Here is a 21608-nt window from a genome sequence, read left to right as displayed (position 1 = left end):
ACACATGCTCCAGCTTATCTGATTCTTGTGACAGGTTTAGGCCTTTGTGCCGTCATCTTTGGAATTGCATAATCTGCACAGTGACAAAAACCTGAAGAAAAACAGATTTAAATGAAAGGAATCCAATGTGCTCCAGATTAGGCAGGTTGAGAAAAAGCCTAGTTGATTCTGAAGCTGCTCAGCAGAACACATGACACAGGCATCATCACCTCTGTAAACAGTGCAGATGGAGGTGAGAACCACTTTGGATCCTTGTTTCTTACATCTACTTGTGAGATATTGAGCTTCTCACAATCCCTGCTCTCTACTTATAGTGTGACATCTGTGTCTAATAATAAGAGAAGCAGCAGAATTGGGAGGAAGGGGGGCTGTTTTGGGACATGGAGATTCTAGTACATTCTCTGAGTGGTTCTTCAAATGCTTCTCCTCGCACATCTCTGCTCACCCTCCTCCACAGCATCTCCCATGGGATCAGGCCAGAGACAGGTGGTCACTGGGAGACAGGAGAGCAGTCAGGCATAAGCAATCAGGCTATCAGATACTCCCCTCCACACCAGCAGCACAATTAGACCTGAGAATCCACAGTCATCTGACAGCAACGCCTGCCACAGACCCAGTCACATATCACACATCTAAATGTGCCATACACAGACAATACATATGCTCACACACGTGCACAAACTATCACCTTATACAAAGTATTACACCCAAATACTTCAGCACTTGCACAGCATTTCATTATGCATAAAATTTTAATTGATGAAGACTTGCACAGCAGAAAGGTGGAACTTTACTCAAGAGCCACACATTCTGTGTGTCTGTCTCTGTAACCTTGTAAAACCAATTTTAAAAATACAAAACACAAGTAATGTAATCAGAAATGAGAAAACTGCTGGAATAGGAAAAACATAAACTAATGTAAGGACAAATTGGGTCAGTTACACTCCACTAACAAGTCACAAAGCATGCTCCTCGTAGCTAATTACTTATCAAAACTATCTTATTGAGTCTCTAAAGATGATGCCCATATCTATACACACTATGCAACAAGCCTGTCTGCTATGCCTGTGGCACTGACTTGGATGTCTATGGACAAGATGCAGCGGCAGCGCAAGCCATGGGAGTGACGCATTGCAGGTACAAACACACCAATCAGAGAGCGCGATTTCTTTCGGCTACGTCTTGTGCCCCATCACAGAGTAGCAGAAAGTATTCATGCGCTGTTATGTAGATCACCAATGATACGCAATAATATTTCTAATATCGAGGTCGAAACATGCACGACAGTCCTACATGGGTATTTCAGTTGTTTCTTAATTTTTTGGTTTCGCTAATAATATCTAAAAACGTGTAATCGATTAATTTAGAAACTGAGGAAAAGGGAAGTTGGCGGAGGGATATTGAAAAGAGGAGGAGTTTAGGATAGCCGTTAAAGGCAAGTCCAGTTGCCTCTTTCTCAGTGTGTTCATAGAGATTGTGAGTCCGCAGAGACTTTGTGTTGGCTTTGGTTGTTAAGGATTTTGTCGTGAACCGGCCGCTGCATCTATATCGAAATGGTAAGAAAAACAGGATTATACCTTCTTTCCAGTCTAGAATTGGTGGACAGTCTCTTAGCAGTTGTCGTTTTTTAAATTATTCTAAATGAATGCCAGTAAAACATAACGTAACCAGTGGGTAAGCTTAAGCCAACATACACGGTGCGCTGTAACTACCGCAGTGCCGGCCGAATAAATGACAGCTTGCTAGTTGCTAGGTTGTCAAACAAAGCTAACGTTAGCTAGAGCTGGGTTGTTCTGAATGAATGCAGCAACACCCGTGTAATGTTAGCGTAGTTACACTTGAAACAGTGCATGTGAGTTAACGTTTCCCGATAATGTTGCTTTTGTGCCTTGATAATGTCTAGTTCGCTCAATTGCGACGATGGCGGAAGGTTTGTCCGATTTGTTAAATACCTTCCTTGTCCTAGTTAGTGATAGGCGATGATCGAGAAGTAATGTAACTGTTTCACAACCGCTGCTTTGGTTGTGACGACTGTTGTATTTGCCATGCATTCTTCTAAAAGTGTGCAACGTTGGTGTTACGGGTGCAAAACGGTAGCTAGCTTAACTTTAGCTCTTCGTAGCTAACATTTACCGCCAAATTGTAAGTCATTCATTGTCTATGGCAAAGTTTGCGTCATCGAAGATTCAAATGTAGATGAGTCTAACGTTGGAAGGGAAGGTGGAGTCTTACATTTTGTCGATATTTCTAGCAAGTTCAGTAACAAGCTTCCTAGCTACCGGCACGAAAATGCCTTTATTCTGTGTAGTTGTAACGTTACAGCTGCTGAAATGGCTATCATGTAATGTTCACCTTCTGTACAAAGATGTTTTGCATCTTTTAGGCCAGCTATTACGAATTTGGATGACTATTAAAGTTGCTTAAAAATGGAAAAGCTAATTAGGGATATTTTGCTACATGGCATGCTATTAATTACTTCATCTTCCTTTTTACAGGCTGATCAGCTTACAGAAGAGCAGATTGCTGGTAAGACATCGCTGCACTGATGTTCTACTTTCCTCATATCCTGCACAGTGGCCTGCATTATGGATCTTTGCATCCCTTGCAGTGGATTTATACTTTTGCCTTTTAAGGCATTCCACAGGGCACCCTACTGGTCATAAAACAGGAATGAATGAAAAGGCTGTTGCTTGCTGGGTCTGGAACGCAGGAGGACTCCCTCATGGAAAACTTTGCATTTTGATGGTTGCCATGTAATAAATGATGTAATCTACAAGGGCTGTGTATTCTGGTGAGGTGTTGGCAGTTGCTTTTTACATGCTGTGTCCTTTGCCCTGGGTGTGTTCTCATCAGATGGAATGCTTCAAGAACAATTGCAGCAGTAACCTGGGCTTTGTAACATGGTATCTTAAGATGTTGTAATGTTAATCATGCAGCAGGAGTGTCTCTATGCTGCCAGTATGCTCTTGTTCAGACTTGCTGAAATGTATGCAGTTCATGTCTAAAATGGGGCACAGTTGTAGTGGTTTCCCCGACAATATCTTCCTGCCTTTGTTGACTTGATTCAGCTTAGGTCTCGGGTTTCACAATATGCTGATCATACTCTTACTGTATTTCATGGTATCACCTTTTTAGTGAGTAAAGCCTTACCTGATCTTCTGCTGATGTACCAGTTTTTAGATTGTTTGTACAAACGCCATGACATGAACAAACACAAAATGTGTACTGTTGACTTTAATAGCAATTTAAAGTGCAATAAGCAACTGCAGCAATGTGGGGGTTTTAATGGCCCATATAGGATGAATCAGACCACCCTGATGTTTTCTGTGGTTGGTGCAGACAGCAGGCCTTTGCTTGTAACAAAGAGGGTGTTGCCCTGTATGTTTGACCCTGCAAATGGCAGGGTAGGTTGTAGTTTTAATGACGCTGACAAGCTGTTGCATGCCACTACACACTGCCCATTGGCCTCATCACATTTGATGTGTGTCATCATTCCTCAACCCTCACGGCTTCACCAAACTACACAGGCTGTCATTCATTTATGATGTAGCCTGACTCTGCCCTGCTGCTTGGTCTCGTGGTCGCTGTCCTTGTTTAGCCAGAAACGACTGCAGTTGGAACTCAAAACAGAAGGGCTCGTCATTATGCTGTAGCTAGTTTATAACTGAAACATGAGTGATGTAATGCCCATTTTGAGACTTGAGCTAATTCAGGGTTTGGGTCAGTGTTGATTGGCAGATTTAAGTTGAGATGACGAGCTGGTTCATGCTGGGTGGGCTGGCAACATTTAGGTGTATATTTAATTAATTTTTTTGAGATGGGTTGAGCCTTCTGCAGTGTTTTACAACCACCATCATACTGTCTTGCCAGTTTTCTTGTGCATATTTAGCCATTTGTTTGACATCACTACCTTACTCAGGAAGTCCATCCTCTTCTCTTTTTCAACCAGAATTCAAGGAGGCATTTTCGCTTTTTGACAAAGATGGAGATGGCACCATCACCACCAAAGAGCTGGGCACAGTCATGCGCTCTCTGGGCCAGAACCCCACAGAGGCAGAGCTGCAGGATATGATCAATGAAGTCGATGCTGACGGTGAGAACTGAATCTGGCTTCAAACTACACATGTACTATCAATATGCTGGATGGACATCCCCCATTAATATCTGTTTTTTGTCTTCAGGAAATGGAACGATAGACTTCCCAGAGTTCCTGACCATGATGGCCAGGAAAATGAAGGACACAGACAGTGAGGAGGAGATCAGAGAAGCATTCCGTGTCTTTGACAAGGTAAATGCTGTCTGCACACCCACACACACTTGTAGGTACAGCAGTTTTTTTTGTTGGTTTGTTGTTTTTTTTTTTTTTAATTTGCTTACTGGCTGATCTGATTTTCAGGATGGCAATGGATACATCAGTGCCGCTGAGCTGCGCCATGTGATGACAAACCTTGGAGAGAAGCTGACTGATGAAGAAGTGGACGAGATGATCAGGGAAGCAGATATTGATGGAGATGGACAGGTCAACTATGAAGGTTGGTAGATGTAGTATTTTATATTTTTCAATCTGCTTGGGTCACTCATTGGATATTGATTTGCAACTTTTTCTCCCCCCCTTTCCTGCAGAGTTCGTACAAATGATGACGGCGAAGTGAAGGCCTTGTACAGATTTCGTATATAAATAATTTGCCTTTTTTTTCTTTGTGTAATTTATCTGTAAAATCTTAATAGCCCCCCTTTGTCCCTGCCCCTTCTGCTGTCCAAAGGAACTGCATGTAAACTGCATAGGCTCTTGTCCCCATGTCCCTTTCTTTTGCTGTCATGGTGTTTTGGAGTGACGGAACGGTCATACAACCAGATGCCCGTGGAGGCCCCTGGGAGCTGGAGAACTTCGAATCTTCCTGTCTTGTGTGCTCGGGGCCCCTCCACGCATGGCGACATTGGAAACTTGTCAGCTGGTTGTCACTTGGCAACACTGTTGGCATGGAAACAATGTAGAGGAGTTTAAACTCTGCATGGACTACGGACAAAGTATATATGGAAATCTCTCAGCATTGCACTACTGCAAAAAAAATGACACGGGTGTATCTCCTAGGTACTCGTACAAACTCTTTTTGTATCTGCTGTTCTATATACCAGAAAACAACTAATCTTATGCTTTTTAATGTTTTACTCACAACTTTTCTTTTCTTTTTCTTTTTTTTTTTTTCTTTTCTTTTTCTTTTCTTTTTTTTTTTTTTTTTTTTTTTTTTTTAAATGACCTCTGGTCATGCCTCAAATAATTCATTCCAAGTTGTATATTTTTGTTTTCCAATAAAATTTACAATCTACCCGGATATGAAAATTGTCTTGTTTTCTCAGTTAATGGATCCTTGAGTTTGTATACCCTGTAATAATTCCCATTTTTGTATTGAGGACAGGATGCTCCGTTTTTGATAGGATTTTTTTTTTTTTTTTCCCTTGTTGCTTAGAATATACATGAAATGTTTACCATCTAAATTTAAAGTGTCCCCTGTTATTTTCCCAAAAGCACTGAGGAGCATCAGCCAATGCCTCTTAATGTTCAGATAAGCTCAGATAAAATCTGTATTGTCATTACAATAAAAGCACTGAGTGGGATCAAAGGCTTCTATTGTGAAGTGCACACAATGGTACTCAACATTAGATTAGCCTTGTACTGTCCAGCTCCCCTACTGACTATATAGGCCATGTGTTGTCTGCTACTGTTGGCACAGCACCATGTGGAAGCTGATTGCCTCATGTCTTACTTGGCATTTGCCCCCAGTCACAAGGAGCAGGTGATTGAGTGTACATCAGAAACCATGGTGTAAATAGAGGTGTACCTGTTTTGGTTTTTTTTTTTTTTTTTTAGTTTTTTTTTTTTTTTTTTTGGTTTTTTTTTTCTTTCTTTTTTTTCTTCTTTTTGTTAATTTTGGATTATTGAGTTTGTTACAGTAGCTTGCAGAGATACGAAGTTTGTTATTTTGATGAATGACAAAATAAAGCTCTATTGTGGACCTCTGCTCTGCCTCCTGTGTGAATTTTATGCTAGCTGTTTGTAAATTGTGCCTTTGATCCATCACTGTAGTTGGATAATTACTCAAGAAATAAAAAAATCCTGTAGTTTTTTTTTTGTTTGTTTTTTTTTTACATCTAAAGTTTTCCTATGATTCACTCTTGGGATAGCAGTTGTTTGTGGTTTGGTCAGTCATGTATATAACAATATTTAGAGAATTACAAATGGCAGTAACAGCTTTGCATCAAGGACTAAAGACTAAAGAGGCGATTTATTTACAGTACACCTGGTTTGATTTTCCTTTTTGTTTTATGTAGCTAAAAATGAGCCGATTAACTCTTGCAGAGTCTGCATAAGAACAGCTCTAGTTTTAAGATGGAACGAAAAGAAACACCACAACCCAGAGCAATTCAGGTGTGAATCGATGACACGAGCGGCTCTCATCTTGTCAAAACCAATTATCACAAGACTTAAAAAGCTCACCGTTTAAGTGTTGTTGCAGTCCACTTATAAAAAGCTGTTAATTACACAGCATGTAATGCTAGTCCCAGCCCTCCCCTGCATTTATGCATTGTCCCCTTAGGAGAAGACTGAATGTACATTCGACACTGTGATGAAAAGGGACAATATCAATCACTTAACAGCTCCTTTGCTGCCTGCATGTTTTCTATGTGTGTGTATTTCTCCTCGTGTGCTCTAAGGTCTCACAAGACTTCCTTGACAAGTAGTGTGAACATGAATTCTTAGTTCCCTTGAACCATGCGTTTCATGTAGCCTAGCAACGAGGCTGAATTTGACGCTTTTGCTCCCAGAGCGAGATTTTCACTTCATCTGATGGTGTTTAGTTCTGCTGTACTGAGAGAGAGGGAGGGTGTGTGTGCTTCTACCTGATATAACACTTCGGCCTAGTATGCCACTGGAGGCAAGATAAACTTCATCCACAGAGAAGATGTTTGAAAGGATTTCTCAGGAAGTATTATGTAGTAGTGTTATTTAACTTTTATTTCAAGAACCCTCTCTTGCAAAATGTATATGACTAAAGTCGTATCTACACTCTAGGTGACAACAGTATTCAGAAGTTGATTGATCAGTATAGTTCCCTTATTTTATTTTATTTTACCATTCCTCATTTTATTGGACCACAGGTTATAAACAACCTTTCCACTTCCAGACACTGGGAGGAATGACACGTTTTCCTGTTTTGTCTTGTCCTGGATTGCTGTTTGCAACCTTCATGCCAACTTTTGATCTGTATATTCTAAACACTATCACAGTCTCCCTCCAAATATCACATGGTGGTAGATAATGAGGACTTAGTAACTGCAGCATGTACAGTATATACCTTGGTGCTGGCTTGCCATTGTCTCTTACTCTCAGTCAAACTGGTAGGTGAGTCCAAATTTAGCCCTCCACCAGGCCAGCTTGTTGAAAAATTGATCAATAGTGGAGTCGCTGCTATAGTAACAGTCACAGTTTTAATGGTGGTCAGGTGTCACCGGATCCCCAGTCAAGCAGATAGTGAACGACAATGGGTACAGTGCAGGATACAGCCACATGGAAAAACAAAGCCGTCTCCAAAGTCGCTGACATGTCCCGGTCTGGTAATAGAACAGAAAAGGTAAGGATCTACTGTGTCTTTAAAGCCCTCATAAGTCTGTGTGGTTGAATGGTAAAGCACAGAATGACACATGTGGGAGATGCATCAACACGTTGTTGTCATAGCAATGTCATCATAACTGAAACTGTCTGTTTTGTGGCTTGTATCCTGTTCTTATCTGCAGAGTGAAGACAAAGTGGACCTGTGTGGTCGGGGGAGCTGGTGGCTGGGAACGCTGAAAGTAGGTGTCACACTGCAGTTTGGTTTCATGGCCTGTCATCAGAGCAGAGGTTACTACATTAGGTTCTGAGCAGGCCCAAAGACTTGTCACTGGTTTGTCAATTTGAATTGGCTGAGAAACTCACATGTAACTATAGTATCGCTGCAAGTTAAACGTAATATAAATAGAGCAGAGCCTCATAAACACATCATTGTTCTTGTATTGTGTATAGTTTTCAATTACTGGCTTTTATTGCACAGCACTCTCCCATCTCTTCTTTCCAAAGTCTGCTGTCTGCCAGAAATAAATCCAAACACTTAGACTACAGTGAGTCCTCTCTCTGAGTGCCTCACAGTGCATTCATCGTAATAACACATAGACCTAATTAATTATCAGTTTATCTTAATGTGATCCCAGCTCTCAGGCTCCATTGTTAATCAGCTGCCCTCTCCTTTCTAGTAATGTATTCCATACAGGAAACAGCAGGCCAACAGCTTGATGTGTCTAGCATCTATTAACAGTGTAGTACACTTATTATGTAATATATATAAGCTTAAAGGTTGAAGGTTAAGTATAAAAATTCAGGCTAAGCCAGTGTTCCACTTGTCTGATCTGCATCAGGCTCACTCAGACAGTGATCCAGCGATTCCTACAACATGCTAACAGTTCAATAAACCGCCTCTGATCTTATTTCAGGACACACCCGTCCCTGGCCTCTATCATATTCGAGACTTCATTGAGGAAGCTGATCTGAACCCTGTGAGGAAGACTTATGGGTTTAAAGGTGTGGGCAGAAAAGCCCAGACTCTGGGCGTACGTAACGGGGACCTGCTGTTACCAGGGGCGTATGACTACACTGACTCGACACAGGAGGTCCTGATGCACCAGGCGTCTTACTCTTTCAAAAACTGTCCACGGCCTGACATTGTCACCCTCGGCATCAGAGACAAGGTGGGACAACATTTTGGGAAATACACTAATCCACCTTCCTTTATATGGAGAAATGTTTTTTATGAGTAGGTCGTAGTTTGTTTTTATATCCCAGGCACACGCACGATGTGATAAACATCCATGCTGATGGTTTGGAGCAGGAACTGTTGCTGCATCACAGGCCTCTACACCACCTTGATTCTAGTATTTCTTAGCCTAAGGGTATGGTGGCCCTGAGAGCTCAACACGCTGAAACTTAAAAAAACACATGCAAATAGACAAAACACAAGCAAATTCAGCACAGAGGACAAAAGACGTGTCTCCAGGGGACAGAGAAAAGTGGTGAACCTGGCTTGGGCGCACTTGTTGTTCAATGCTTTGTGACTTTTGATATTAAAAGCATTGAACAACAAGTGCATCCCAGCCAGGTTATACATATTATTTGCTTGTGTTGTGAATATTTGCAGCACGTGTGCACAAATCGGTGAAGATGTTTTCTAAACTTTTTTGTGTTTTTTTCTGAATGTGTTTTCTTAAGTTGCAGTGCTTTGAGCTCTCATGGTCACTGTATAAGGGTGTAACTCACTTAAGCAGTATTTATTAATTACTCTGTATTAATACTGTTTTTGGCTGCGGCATCTAAATATCATCACAGTATTATGCTTAAAATGAGGTGCTCTTCAAAATGTCCCTGCAGCAGACTAACTGAAAGACTGTATTGAGATGTATTGGAAACAGAAAAATACAAACCCTTGGTGACACTGTCATACATAAACACCTCTTTATCTTTATTCCCTGTGCCAGCATATAAACACTTCACCGTGCGACTACAATGTGACACCGAAACCAGTGGAGAAGATTCCCTGCAAGTAAGCTCTCGACAGACAGCCTCTCTTTAACTCTCAGATCACAGCAGAGCAGACAACCCATGAATCATGCCTTGATCGCTGAGTCCTTCCTCCTCATTCAACTTCTCCTTCCCCCTCTCATCTTCCTCGCATCTCAAAGATGAAGGAGCAACCACCAACCTGCTCTCTCATGTTCTCTACCTCTGATCATGTGCAAGCCTTATTCTTTTCTTCCCTCACTGTTCTCCTCTCCTCTTCTTCTTTTCTTTTTCTTTCTTTTTTTTTCTTTTTTTTTTTAACAGCCATCCCCCCACCCCTTCTCTCTTCTCTCCTCTCCTTGCAGGCATGTGATCTTTCGGTCGACTGTGCAACGGATCAGCTTTCCGCCTGTAAGTATCTGGTCACTAAGACTTGTTATTAGGACCATTCAGTCCTTCCACCGCCCGCAAAAAGGCTTCATTACAATACACTTTCAATAGGTTTTGATTACAAGCTCTGAGCTAATGTGTATCTGGTATGTGCTGTACACGAGCTAGTTATGACAAACACAAGGGTCAAAGAAAACTGATTCCACAGGCTGATTGTACCATTTGACCCATTCGAGGGCCTGTTATGGCGCTGTACTGGCGCACCACTCAGCTTTGGTTCATATTGCAGAGTGTTGCTGGCTAACCCGCGTGTCCATGCTGGTAGCTGATGGATATTTGAGCCATGCTGGCAGGTGCTGAGTGTTGACAGAGAAGGAAAGGCGCTAAGAAATCCCGAGGGTGTTATTACTGCAGAGATGGGAGCAGTTTTCTGCTGTTAGTGGTGTCATAGAGACTCTGAGACAAGTTTATTGTCAAAGGTTAAGCAGCGACACAAATCCTGCAGTGAAGTTAACTGAAAGCACAGATCATACAGACAGCTGACCTGACAGTGGATCAAAGTTGAGGTGTCTTAATGGTTTTAACTGGGAACTCTAGGTCTAGGAGACAGGAATTTCAGATTCTCTCTGCGTGGACTCGCAACCCAGAATAAAATGAAATTGATTTCCACACATTTGAAAAGAAACCTCCAGTGATGTTTGGGAACACAACAAAAACGACATATATATTCACTTTTTTATGATTTAACTTAATTTCTCCATCCTGGGGCCACTGTGTGTCCTAGATTTACATGTTGTGCTTTTTTGCAATATCAGCTGCACGTGCTGCTCGGAAGGAACAAATCCTCCCTTGAGATTCAAGCCTGTTTGAATTAAAATCATAATCCCATACATTTTCATATGAATAGATATAATATTCTCTATTGCTTTTGCACAAATGTGATTCAGGCTATAACTACTGCATGAGAACCTGCTGATTGAAACACCTGCTCTCTGGTAGTTTTTATTTGCCATGCTGTATCGACACTCTATGAATGGATCGGTTGGTCCAGACAGAAACATGTCCACAACTATTAGAGATTGCGATGACAATTCATACATTCATACATAAAGACATTCATGGTTCCCAAGGGATGAATTGTAACCATTTGTGACTATGGTGATGTCTTGATCTTTGATCAAGACGTTGACATTTTTATTTTTCAGTCACATATCTTGACAACTATTTGATGGATTCCCATGAAATGTGATACCGATAGCACAGATAGCATAGTCTTTTGTTTAGTGGTTTTATTTATTTTGGATTGTCATACCATTTCATGCAGACATTTACAGCCCACTCAGGATGATCTGTATTAATGTATATACCACCATCAGCTCAAAATTTGAATTTGTCCAGTACCTTGTGTTCAGTGCAAATTTCCAAATGTTAGCATGCTAACACAGTAAAATAAAATGGAGAGCGTGGTAAACATTATAACTGGTAATCATCGGCATGTTAGCATTGTCATTGTGAACATGTTAGCATGCTGACATTAGCATTAGCAGACTCCACTGTGCCTAGGTACAGCCTCACAAAGCCGCTGGTGTGGCTGTAACGCCTTTTTGTTTGCTTGGGGGGAAAAAAACCCACTGAATGGACTTAAGAATATCTCTTTTTAATTTCACCTGATGTTATTTTAGAGAAAGAGAGAGAGAGAGAGAAATCAAGGTTTCCAGTTTATTTAAGAAATACTGTATAGCAAGGTCTTGGATGCACCAATCAAAAACAGGTCAAAGTTTAAAAGTTTCACAGACACTCACAGCATGTGCCACATTTCTAACGTGCTGTGCCACTGTAGGAAAGTAGGCCAGGTGCTTTGGCTCAAACACACTTACACACATCCATAAAAGAGTTTCACTGCTGTCCACTGGCTCCTGTGAAATACACCTGCATTAGCGCCTCTGGGAGCATCAGCCGGGCGCATGGGGGCCAGTTCCAGAGGATCAAGTGAACTGGCAACTGGGTTCAAATGGCACGCAATGGTAGCTGCCGTTCCTCCAAGGAGTAGAGCAGAGGAAAAGACACCTTCCTGTCTTCCTCTGTCAGAATCAGAGAGCGGCTGAAAATGACAGGCTAGTCCTGTGTTCAGGGACAGGGAGACAGTTTTATGTCTGAGGAGGAGGGTGGGTGATGCTATTTCTGCATGGCACGCCGCTGGTGATGACCAGTATGTGTGTTAGTGGGTAAGAGAAAAGGAGAAGTGAAAGGCAAGGAGAAAGAGAGAGAGAGAGAGAGAGAGAGAGAGAGCGACTGACTTTTGACAGAGACTAGCTAACATATCTAATCAACAGATCTACTGGCAACGACCATAAAGTCATGAGTCAAACGATATGTCATAGGTCTTAAAAATATTGGTATGAGACCCTAAAATAGGTCTGGTGTATACTGATGCATCCGTCAGATGACTGGAGTATCAGCATGGTATAACAATAGAGTTTTCATGAGCACTGGTTCAAGGGTGTGAGAATGAATGTCTCATTTGGCACTAAAAAGGTTAGAGTTCATGATGTGCAGTTGGCAAATCTACTGTAAAGCTGCCATCAGGGCAAGTTCACACCAGCAGTCTAACAGAGCTGTAGGGTTTACTCTGTAAGATAGTTTGGTTTGGATTCTGAAGAGCAACAGCATTTCAGTTCAGGTGGCATAGAAATTAAAGTCCATGTTCTCTTCAGAGGGAACAGGACCCTGTCCTATCTAGCTCTTTCTGTGTGTGACCATGACAGTGAACAGCCAATAAATGACTGTCACGAGTGTACAATTGTTTGCAATTAATTACAGAGCCTTGTTTTAACTCACCATCATTACTGAACCTCTCAATAAACTACTTGCTACAAGCTAATGCTAGCTGAAATAAGAAGTGGGGCAAAAATATGTTTGAAGTGTTGTGGACAAAAATAAAACAACAATAAATGTCTGACCAAATGTAAAAAACTATAAGTGTGAATAAATGCTAATAATAAGACTTAGTCTGTGACATACTGAAGTTGAAGTGTTTCATACCTACAATCCAGCTGGATTGTTTCTGGATTTCAGTGAATATAATGTTTTTTTTTAAAAAAAAAGGAAGCTGAGAAAAAAAAAACAACCTGGTGCTCTGCTAACAAAAAACACATCAAAGAATTTGTTTTTCTAGATCCTCAGATAACCAAAGATAACGACTGTATGTGTGGTTACATGAGGTCTGCATCATGAGGCTGGGTTATATCATCTCTACAGGGAATATGAAGTTGACCGTAGGACTAACGTGTAAAATCATGTCTTCAACTATTTACATACATAACCAAATAGTAGTATGACTGCTCTTGCAGTTTGCTGGCTTGGGTATTAACAGATCTTGTGCCCAGTCTCTGAGCTCCTAGGGATTTATAACTTTTGAACTCACGCAGTGTATGCACTCAGACCAAACATGAGATCATTTACAATGTGAGTGGAGGCAGCACATTAGGTTCTGTAATCCAGTCTTAGGCTGCTAAACCAAATGGATCTATATTATTTATCATTATTAGTTTTTCCAAATACCATTACTTGGCATTGTGATTTAATTTCTCTTCGCCCTTCAACATCAGATTTGAACAATTTAAACAACTTTTTAGCCAAACAAAACGAAAGGTATGCAACCACCCTAGCCGGCACAGGTAAGCAGAGCGCATTCCTCATAAATTGCAGCCCCTGTCCCAACATGCCACACGGCGGGACATACCTTCACCTTCTCTATAATGGCAACTAAGAGTTGGTAAAGGACAAGGACTGGAATGCAGTGGTTTGAACTAGCTGAGCCTCTGTCCAACAAACAGGCTGCTAACCTACTGCTAAGATCCATTTTCAATAAAGATAATATTGAGAATGAGAAGGAAAAACACCAATGTACTTCAGGTTTATGTTCAGGTGACAAAAATACAACAAAGAAAACAGATCCTCCTCAGGTTTCTGACCTGAACAAAGGTAAGAAACCATATGTGTGATTAGTTCAGTGCAGTTTGGACTTTATTTATTCCCAGGGCTCAGGCAGTTTTGCACAGGACATAATTATAAAACAATTGGAAATACAGATACAAGACAATAAAATATCAAATTTAAAAAACAAATTACAAACTAATTTTGAATAAAATGCTCAATTACAATAAAGTGCAGTGTTCTGGGACATCGTTTAAAAGATCAATATGCTATCGTACATGCAGATGATTAGGTGCTAATGATTACATGCTAGCCTTGGCCTGCAGCATAGATGGGATTTCGAGTGATCAGGGAGATACAAGCAAAGGCATGGGGCAGATCAACATAAAGAGTTGTTTCTGAGCCACAAATCTGACTGGAAAATGTCCATTATCTCAAGAAGGAAACCTGCCTGTTAGGTAGGAGAGCAGAATTAGCTGTTAGCTCCAGTGATCTGGTTGGAGCCATGGATTTCTTGAAGTTCTGTGGATGGTTTTACACTGAAGCTGCAGGATTAAACACCAGTTTTAAGGGTTAGACAGCTCATGCTGTTCCTGTGTGTTTAAGACTGTGTAATGATTATTGCTGAGGCTCTGTGATTGACATGCGTTTAGAGTTTCAGTTTGGGAATCTGTGACAGCTGATAGAGGAACAGACTGACGGCTTTGGATGGAAAATGTGTCACGTTATGCTTATAATTTTCCAGAAACTTATAAACAGGCGTCATGAGTCTATTCGGTCTATTCTCATGATCCTGTATGGGTGATCAATATAAAATCCTGTATTGACACAGTTTGAAAGGTGTTTACACTGCAGTCATTTCTAATATGAGTTATTGCATTAATATAACACACCTGGCATATATCCAGTGTTTGGTGTATTTTGAATATAATGAGAATGAGTGTATGAGTGCTCTTAACTTGTGCAGCTGCAAACAGCATAGCAGTTTTTATATGCAAACGTTTTGCTTTTAAGATTAACCCCTACTGTCAGTTGAGTGGAAATGTGGAGCGAACTATGTGTATTGGCTCATTCGACATTACCAGCTGCTTTATTTCTAAATAATGAAAATATCTGCAGCTGTTGTGACATTATGGAAATGTCTGTTCAACCCAAATGCTGTGTGTGCATCCTCGATTGTTTGTTATTGCGAAATGAATGTACTGAACTTGAGGTATATTTTTAGCTAAAGTTATGCATACAATCCAGATGGTTTATACCCCCTGGCTTACTGAGCCTCTGTCCAGTGACCAAGCTTCTTGCTACTAGCTACTGCAAATTGACATTTTCAACAAAAATAATGTTGGAGAAAAAATCCAAAGGGAGAAAAAACAAACTATTTGTGTTCAGCTGGATAAACAGGTTGCAAAAAGTAATACACAAAACAAAAATAATATGTCAACCCATATTAACTCTGCACAAATTAAAACCATTTAAATGTACACACGGTTAAACCAATATTACCAATTTTAATCAAAGATATCAATCTGAGTTCTTAGTTTAAATGTAATTATCTCTAAAGCATCTAAAGTATATCGTACACCAGGTCAGTCCATTCATTATGGTCAGTATGTCCTTTTCTGGTTAAAGCCTTTTTGCGTGCCACTAAAAGCACTTCCGCGTTTCACAGTGAAGCTCTTCGAGAATACCAAGGTACATTATTAATATTAATTAACATGAATTTTTCATTTTCAATCAAGAAAACATATGGGACAAAACTCTCATTACATGGTAATGGTTATATGCTAGCCATGCTTGACAGCATATTGAGGCTAACTAAAATCAATCAATCAATCAATCAATCAATCAATCAATCAATCAATCAATCTCTAACTCAGTAATTCCTCCTTTCTCTGACCACCTCAGAAGGAGGGACCTGCTCCATGTCAGTACAACCCACACACCAGAGCTGAGAAAGGCATCACTTCCTGCTTCAAATCCACTTTGCCCCGGCTCCACTATGTGCACCCGGTGAGTCCAGTGCTTCACATGTACATCTATTCTACAGCTGCACACAGGCCATCTGTGAACATGTACTACACTACATGATTAGTAGTGTCATTACAGTAAGACTAGACTGGGATTACTTACACTTTTTACAGTTTTGTATGGCTGTATTATGACATTGTCAATTGCTCACTGATGAGCAAGTAAAAGTGTAATATACACATTAATGTAATTATCTTATTATGGTGATGGTTGATTTCCATAAGATTGATGGAAATGTGTTAAATTTTAACACAATTATTTATGATTTGGATCATTCTCTTAAGTGAAATGGGAAATCAGACCATTAAAGCGGCTTCAGAAAGTATTCAGTCTGTTTTAGACTGAAGACTGAAGTCTAACAAGTAATCAGACCCTTTTCTGCAACTTATGCTTTGCTTGAATTGTACTTGAGATGTGTGATTGGAGTCCACCGATAGCAAACTGAATTGATTGGCAATAGAAAGGAACACACCAGTCTATATAAGGTGGGTGCATGTTATATGCACTACATAACGAGACAAAAACTAAGCCAGGAACTCTCTCTAGACTTCTGCATTAAAACATTTCTAAAGCTCTGGGTGTTCCCAGTAACACAGTGGAAATGGAGGAAGCACCAGCCAAACTGAACCCAACGGTCTCTCCAACAGAGCTTCAGAAGTTCTCTGCAGAGATGCGAGAATCTGCTGGAAGGACGATCACCTCAGCAGCCCTTCATCAATCAGGCCTTTATGGTAGAGCGGCTAGAGCGCTAGACGGAAGCCACTTTGTGGAAAAGGCAGATCGTATGACAGCCTGAGTTTACCAAACAACATTTAAAAGACTCGGAGAACATGAGGAAAAAGTTTCTTTGGTCTGATGAGACAAAAAATTGAACTGTACGGGCAGAACTTCAAACACTTTGTCTGGCAAACACCAGGCACTGATCATCACCTGGCTAATACCATCCCTATGTTGAAGCAGGGTGGTGGAGGCATCATGCTATAGGGATGCTTCTCAGTCTATGGAAGGATGAATGCAACCAAATACAATGGTTCACCTTTCAGTACAACAATGACCTGAAGCATCCAGCCGAGACAGTTCACAGACACTTCCAATCCAATCTGACGGAGCTTGAGAGGATCTGTCAGGAAGACTGGAATAAACTGCCCAAATCCAGGTGTGCAAAGCCGAACCAAAGGAGCCTCTACATGTTGTAAATGAGAGATTACAGTTTTACAATGTTTAAAAAGATATGTTTTCAGTTTGTCATTGTGAATTATTGAGTGTAGACTGATGGGCAAAAAATGTCAATTTTAGTGAAGGGTCTGATTACTTTCTGAAGCAACTATACATTGCAGGATGCACAAACAAACAAATAAAACATACCTCCTGCAGAACACAAGAAAGGAAAATACATAATCATGCTGTAGATAAACAACGGCCTCAGCACTTCAGACCACTCTGTAAATACTTGTCATTGTGTTGCCTTTGTATTCCCCAGAAGACCCCGGGACCAGGGGCCTACGAACCATGCTGGAAGTTGGGTGACCGTCTGAACACAGAGGTCGTGGACCCCTCATTTAGCCTCTTTTTCCGCAACATTCCCTAGTGATGACTTTATTTCCGACAATGCCCTGATCCTTTTATCATCTCCTCGTCCTGTCGACCTACTGGCGGATCACATGTGATCCTGCCTTATTGATTAAAATAATAGTAAAATCTTGACTGCACGAAAGAAAGAAAACCTCCCATCCCTCATTACTTGGGCCAGTGTTTATCCGCATGTCAGTGAGGGATTTTGTGGGCTGCCAACGACATAATCAGCTACATTCGTTGTGCTCAAATCCCTTTTGTGACGCCAGCCAGGGAAGCAGAATGATCTTATCTGCAACAAAGGGTACTTCATTCCACTTAACTACATGTTCCCGGTATTGCTCTCTCCCTTCATTTCTCCTCTCGCCTGCTCTCGCTCCTCTCTCCTTCTCTGTTGGCAGTCAGGCTGCTTCGCCTTCCTACTATCTCTGCCCTGCGATGCACTCAGGAGGAGGAATGCTGCTCAGCCATGCGTCACATGCACATAGCTTAGTGTGGCATGCTGCACCCTCAGATAACACATTCAGTATTAGGGGCCAAAGCAGTGGCACACAATAAAACAGCTATTCTTATCGCTACCTACTCTGCATAGTCACTCTTTCTCTCGACGAACCAAACAAACATGGGCAATAATGTCGGGACACGGAGAACAGGGGTGATAGGAATCACCTGAGCGTGGAGCATAATGTGTTGATTATGGAGGTGTAGATTACAACACGGCGGGGAAAAGGTGCAAAAATAAAAAAACACATAAAAACACACTGCAGATTTGTTGTTTGTATGATCCGGGACAATGCTTCTTTATCTGCTACTTATTCAGAGAAGGGTTTTGCTGAGCATGTACACACTTTGTCAGCACTGATTCATATTCATGAAATGTTCGACACTCAAAGCCTAAGAGCAGCAGAATTTTGTGCCACGGCCAGTTGGACAGTTGTTGAGGGAGTGCAGAGTTATATTCATCCATACACTGCCCACCCAGATTCAGCTATCGGATCCAAGGAAGAAAAGATGTACAACAGTAATTAAAGCCCACTGGATTGAGCTTTATTTTAGTGCATGAATAATCACCCATAGCAACTAATTACACAGCACAGTCCCGTTAACAAACAGTAATATAGCGGCTTCATTCATAGAGAATTAGTCATGACTTTGATGGAGGATCTGGACTAATTTTTGTGTGTTTATCAATCTACAAATTTGCTTACACGCTTGCCATATAACTTAGAAACATGATAAAATGTGTTTACAGCTTATGACCCTGCTCCCAAGTGGTAAAAAAACAAACACCAATAACAACAATTCAACATTTAATGCTCCTTTACATCTGCTGCCCTATGGGAGGACATGGTGCATGGCTTGTACAGTGAAGAAGAGACAACTGAAGCCATGTTCGTGGTGATGTAACTGGAAAGCCTGGCGCTGTCTGTGGAAATACTAAACAATGGTTTTCCCCAAGAACAATATTTTATCATTCCTGGCAGACTGTAAACATCTGTGAGAAGATGAGGTTGCAACCTGCTGCTGGATAACAGGTTAAAAATGTATTTTTGATCTTTCCACAAGGTTTGATTTGGGATTGCCATGTGACAGAATCCTGGATTCCTGAGGTCACAGATGGGTTAGCTGCATCCTAGATCTGGTGAAGAGTTGTTCATATCCAACATCTCAAACCACTTCCATTGGTGGGTTAACACTCAGGGTCAGCTGACTGACCCTGAGCTGATAGGGACTGTTCTTACATAATGTTCAAGGGAACGTCAGCAGGGTGAACACAAACATAAAAGCAGAGGCTTATTTCAAGAACTATTTGTTAGTGATCGCAGAGGACCTAAGGGGATTTGGGAGGTTATGAGATATTGTACATAAAGAGGCATTGTGTTGACCCCTGTATAGACATAATGAAATCAGTGAAGTGGCACATCTACTCGGCCGACTTTAATCTCCACCACTCTGTTTTCCTTCAGTAGCCGACACTTAAGAGCTTGAAGAGGTTCAAGAGCCGGGCTCTTATTCCCCCTGTCATAATGGTGGAGACAAAGGAGCACACACTTACACCCAGAGAGGAAGACAATCTTATTAACACGGGGCTTTGCACGCAGCCTCTGGAGAGCTGGGCATGTGTATCCACTGAGATAGATGAGAAAGATGCAATGAGAGAGATGTGTATGTGTGTGTGTGTGTGTGCATGTTTGTGTGCGATGAGCAGCTATTCTGCCTGTGGTCAAGGCACCAAGCCCCCAGTAATCTCTGTCCCTCTCAACCCCCGGCGCCCTTCCTCCCTTCTCATCTCAGTGATCTCCATAGTCCAGCACTGATCTCTGACATATGCCTCATACTGACGACTTAACACCCTCCATCTCCCACAGCCTGCCTCGACCACAGGCATGGCCGGGCACCCGCTCTTTCGCTGTCAATCAAGCGCCCCCCTCGTAGACGCACGTTTCTTCAAAGAATACGTAAGCAGCCACACAATGCCATGAATGCAAATGCAAGCATGCACTTGTGATCCTTTTTTAAAGACGCTCTTTCAAAGTGATGCACAAGACTGCAAACACACATTTCATAAAGGCTCTCACGACTGGATCATCACTTAATTTTTTGAATTGTTAAAAACATTCAAAATAATCAGATAACTATGTACATTTTTTATATATAAATAAGCCCTCTACTAAAAGATGAAAGGGGAACTTGCATCAACACTTCAGAGAAACTGATCATTACATGTGGTAACACATGCACCACAGTAAAAGCTATACAAGCATGCACTGCACAAATCTTTGCATCTGTGCTACTGTTTCCTGTGAGAGGTGGCGAGAGGGTGATTTAAGATTTGAGTTGCGCCGGCACAGTGGAATTGTAGCATTCAAAGATCATAAGAGCATCTGGTGTCGGGGCAGGTCATACACGGAGCCCAAACATCAACTTCAGGTTCCGGGAACGGCTTAATGAGAACACTCAGGAAGCACATCAGCGTAGCACATCAGCGAGGGTCTGGGATAAATCTGTGTTTTTGGCAGCTTCCTGCAGGAGGTGACCCTGCTACTCAGTGGTACAGCTGGGCCAGAGTCAAGGACATCAAATTAACAGCTAAGTCGGGACAACATGCTGAGAAAATGTGACACTGCTCCAGAATGATGACGAAGGCAGGCCGCTGGAATTTCCTAAGAATGTGAGGTTACTTAAAAATACCCATAATCCAATACTGGTGCGGGACAAATGCCATTATCAGTTGCTGAGTCCCAGCTAAAGGTCGCCAAACAAACAAACCCTCAAACAGAGCAGCCTTTGTTCGCCGCTCATTGACATTGTGCTGAACTAAAATGGCCTCCCTGTATCACAGAACCGGCCGGGCTTCGTCTCCCTTTCCTCCTCGGCTGTACAACACGAGCACCTTGAGAAACTCCTGCCAGCGGCAAGATGGTCAGACAAAGAGGTGGCAGGTTCAGAGGTACTGCTCCCTTGTGTCTCCTTTAAGTCTAGGTCACATTCCCTCTCATCACCACATCCCACACTAAGGGTGATGACTAGCCAGCTGAGGAATTTAGCGGGCAGTGTGACATGCATGGAGGGTGACCAGGTATCTTTTTACCCCCCCTCCCCTCCCTCAGGCTGCTGACAGACACATTGGAGCAACATTACGCTTCTATTAAATGACATTTAAAAGTTTAATCAGCTCCAATAGGCGACTGTTAGCGAACAAAGGGGGGTCATTGTTTAAGTGGGTAATGGTGCTGGCACCGCCGCGGCGTGTGTGGACCTGGACCAAGAGAGCTGGAGGGTGATCAGGTGAGCTGAAGTGACTGATGGAAGAGAACACAGAGGCTGCCAAGCTGCTGTTTACTGCGGTGTTACTGGACTCTGCGCCTGATCATTTCAGCCTCATAAATGAGCATCAGAGCGGGTCCAGTAATCTGTCTGATGCGTGTGTGTGTGTGTGTGTGTGTGTGTGTGTGTGTGTGTGTGTGTGTGTGTGTGTGTGTGGCAACAATGTGAGGATAATAACTCTTATTTCATATCGTTCAACAGGGTTATCTGGGCTGCGGCTTGTGGGTTGCAGAGCAAAAGAGTTTTTGTGTGTTTGAAAATGTGACCT

General features: G+C 41.8%; 2 protein-coding genes across 3 annotated transcripts; both read left to right on the top strand.

Moving 5' to 3' along the window:
- The first annotated feature begins 1422 nt into the window (after positions 1-1422).
- Positions 1423-6020, top strand: calm2a (calmodulin 2a (phosphorylase kinase, delta)). The gene is made up of 6 exons (XM_056396085.1): positions 1423-1556; positions 2496-2526; positions 3950-4093; positions 4182-4288; positions 4397-4532; positions 4624-6020. Exons 1-6 carry the CDS (start codon positions 1554-1556, stop codon positions 4650-4652), a joined length of 450 nt encoding a protein of 149 aa, XP_056252060.1. The 5' UTR covers positions 1423-1553; the 3' UTR covers positions 4653-6020.
- A 1556-nt stretch (positions 6021-7576) lies between these two features.
- stpg4 (sperm-tail PG-rich repeat containing 4) lies at positions 7577-19775 on the top strand. 2 transcript variants are annotated; one of them, XM_056394805.1, is made up of 7 exons: positions 7577-7631; positions 7795-7851; positions 8527-8781; positions 9565-9629; positions 9952-9997; positions 15818-15922; positions 17424-19775. In XM_056394805.1, exons 1-7 carry the CDS (start codon positions 7602-7604, stop codon positions 17526-17528), a joined length of 663 nt encoding a protein of 220 aa, XP_056250780.1. In that variant the 5' UTR covers positions 7577-7601; the 3' UTR covers positions 17529-19775. The 2 variants fall into 2 exon arrangements, with proteins under 2 accessions (XP_056250780.1, XP_056250779.1); XM_056394804.1 differs by having other exon boundaries at positions 17421-19775.
- Positions 19776-21608: the final 1833 nt, after the last annotated feature.

The sequence above is a fragment of the Seriola aureovittata genome, chromosome 14 (assembly GCF_021018895.1).
Source record: "Seriola aureovittata isolate HTS-2021-v1 ecotype China chromosome 14, ASM2101889v1, whole genome shotgun sequence".
In the NCBI taxonomy this organism is placed as follows: domain Eukaryota; kingdom Metazoa; phylum Chordata; class Actinopteri; order Carangiformes; family Carangidae; genus Seriola; species Seriola aureovittata.
The sequence above is the reverse complement of the archived record's forward strand: the minus strand, read 5'-3'. Positions and strand labels throughout refer to the sequence as shown.

Coding starts and splice junctions, on each gene's coding strand:
- calm2a (XM_056396085.1), top strand. Junction 2,527..3,949: donor TACAGAAGAGCAGATTGCTG/GTAAGACATCGC, acceptor TTTTTCAACCAG/AATTCAAGGAGGCATTTTCG. Junction 4,289..4,396: donor CATTCCGTGTCTTTGACAAG/GTAAATGCTGTC, acceptor TCTGATTTTCAG/GATGGCAATGGATACATCAG.
- stpg4 (XM_056394804.1), top strand. CDS start 7,602: ATGTCCCGGTCTGGTAATAGAACAGAAAAG. Junction 7,852..8,526: donor GGTGGCTGGGAACGCTGAAA/GTAGGTGTCACA, acceptor ATCTTATTTCAG/GACACACCCGTCCCTGGCCT. Junction 9,998..15,817: donor AACGGATCAGCTTTCCGCCT/GTAAGTATCTGG, acceptor TGACCACCTCAG/AAGGAGGGACCTGCTCCATG.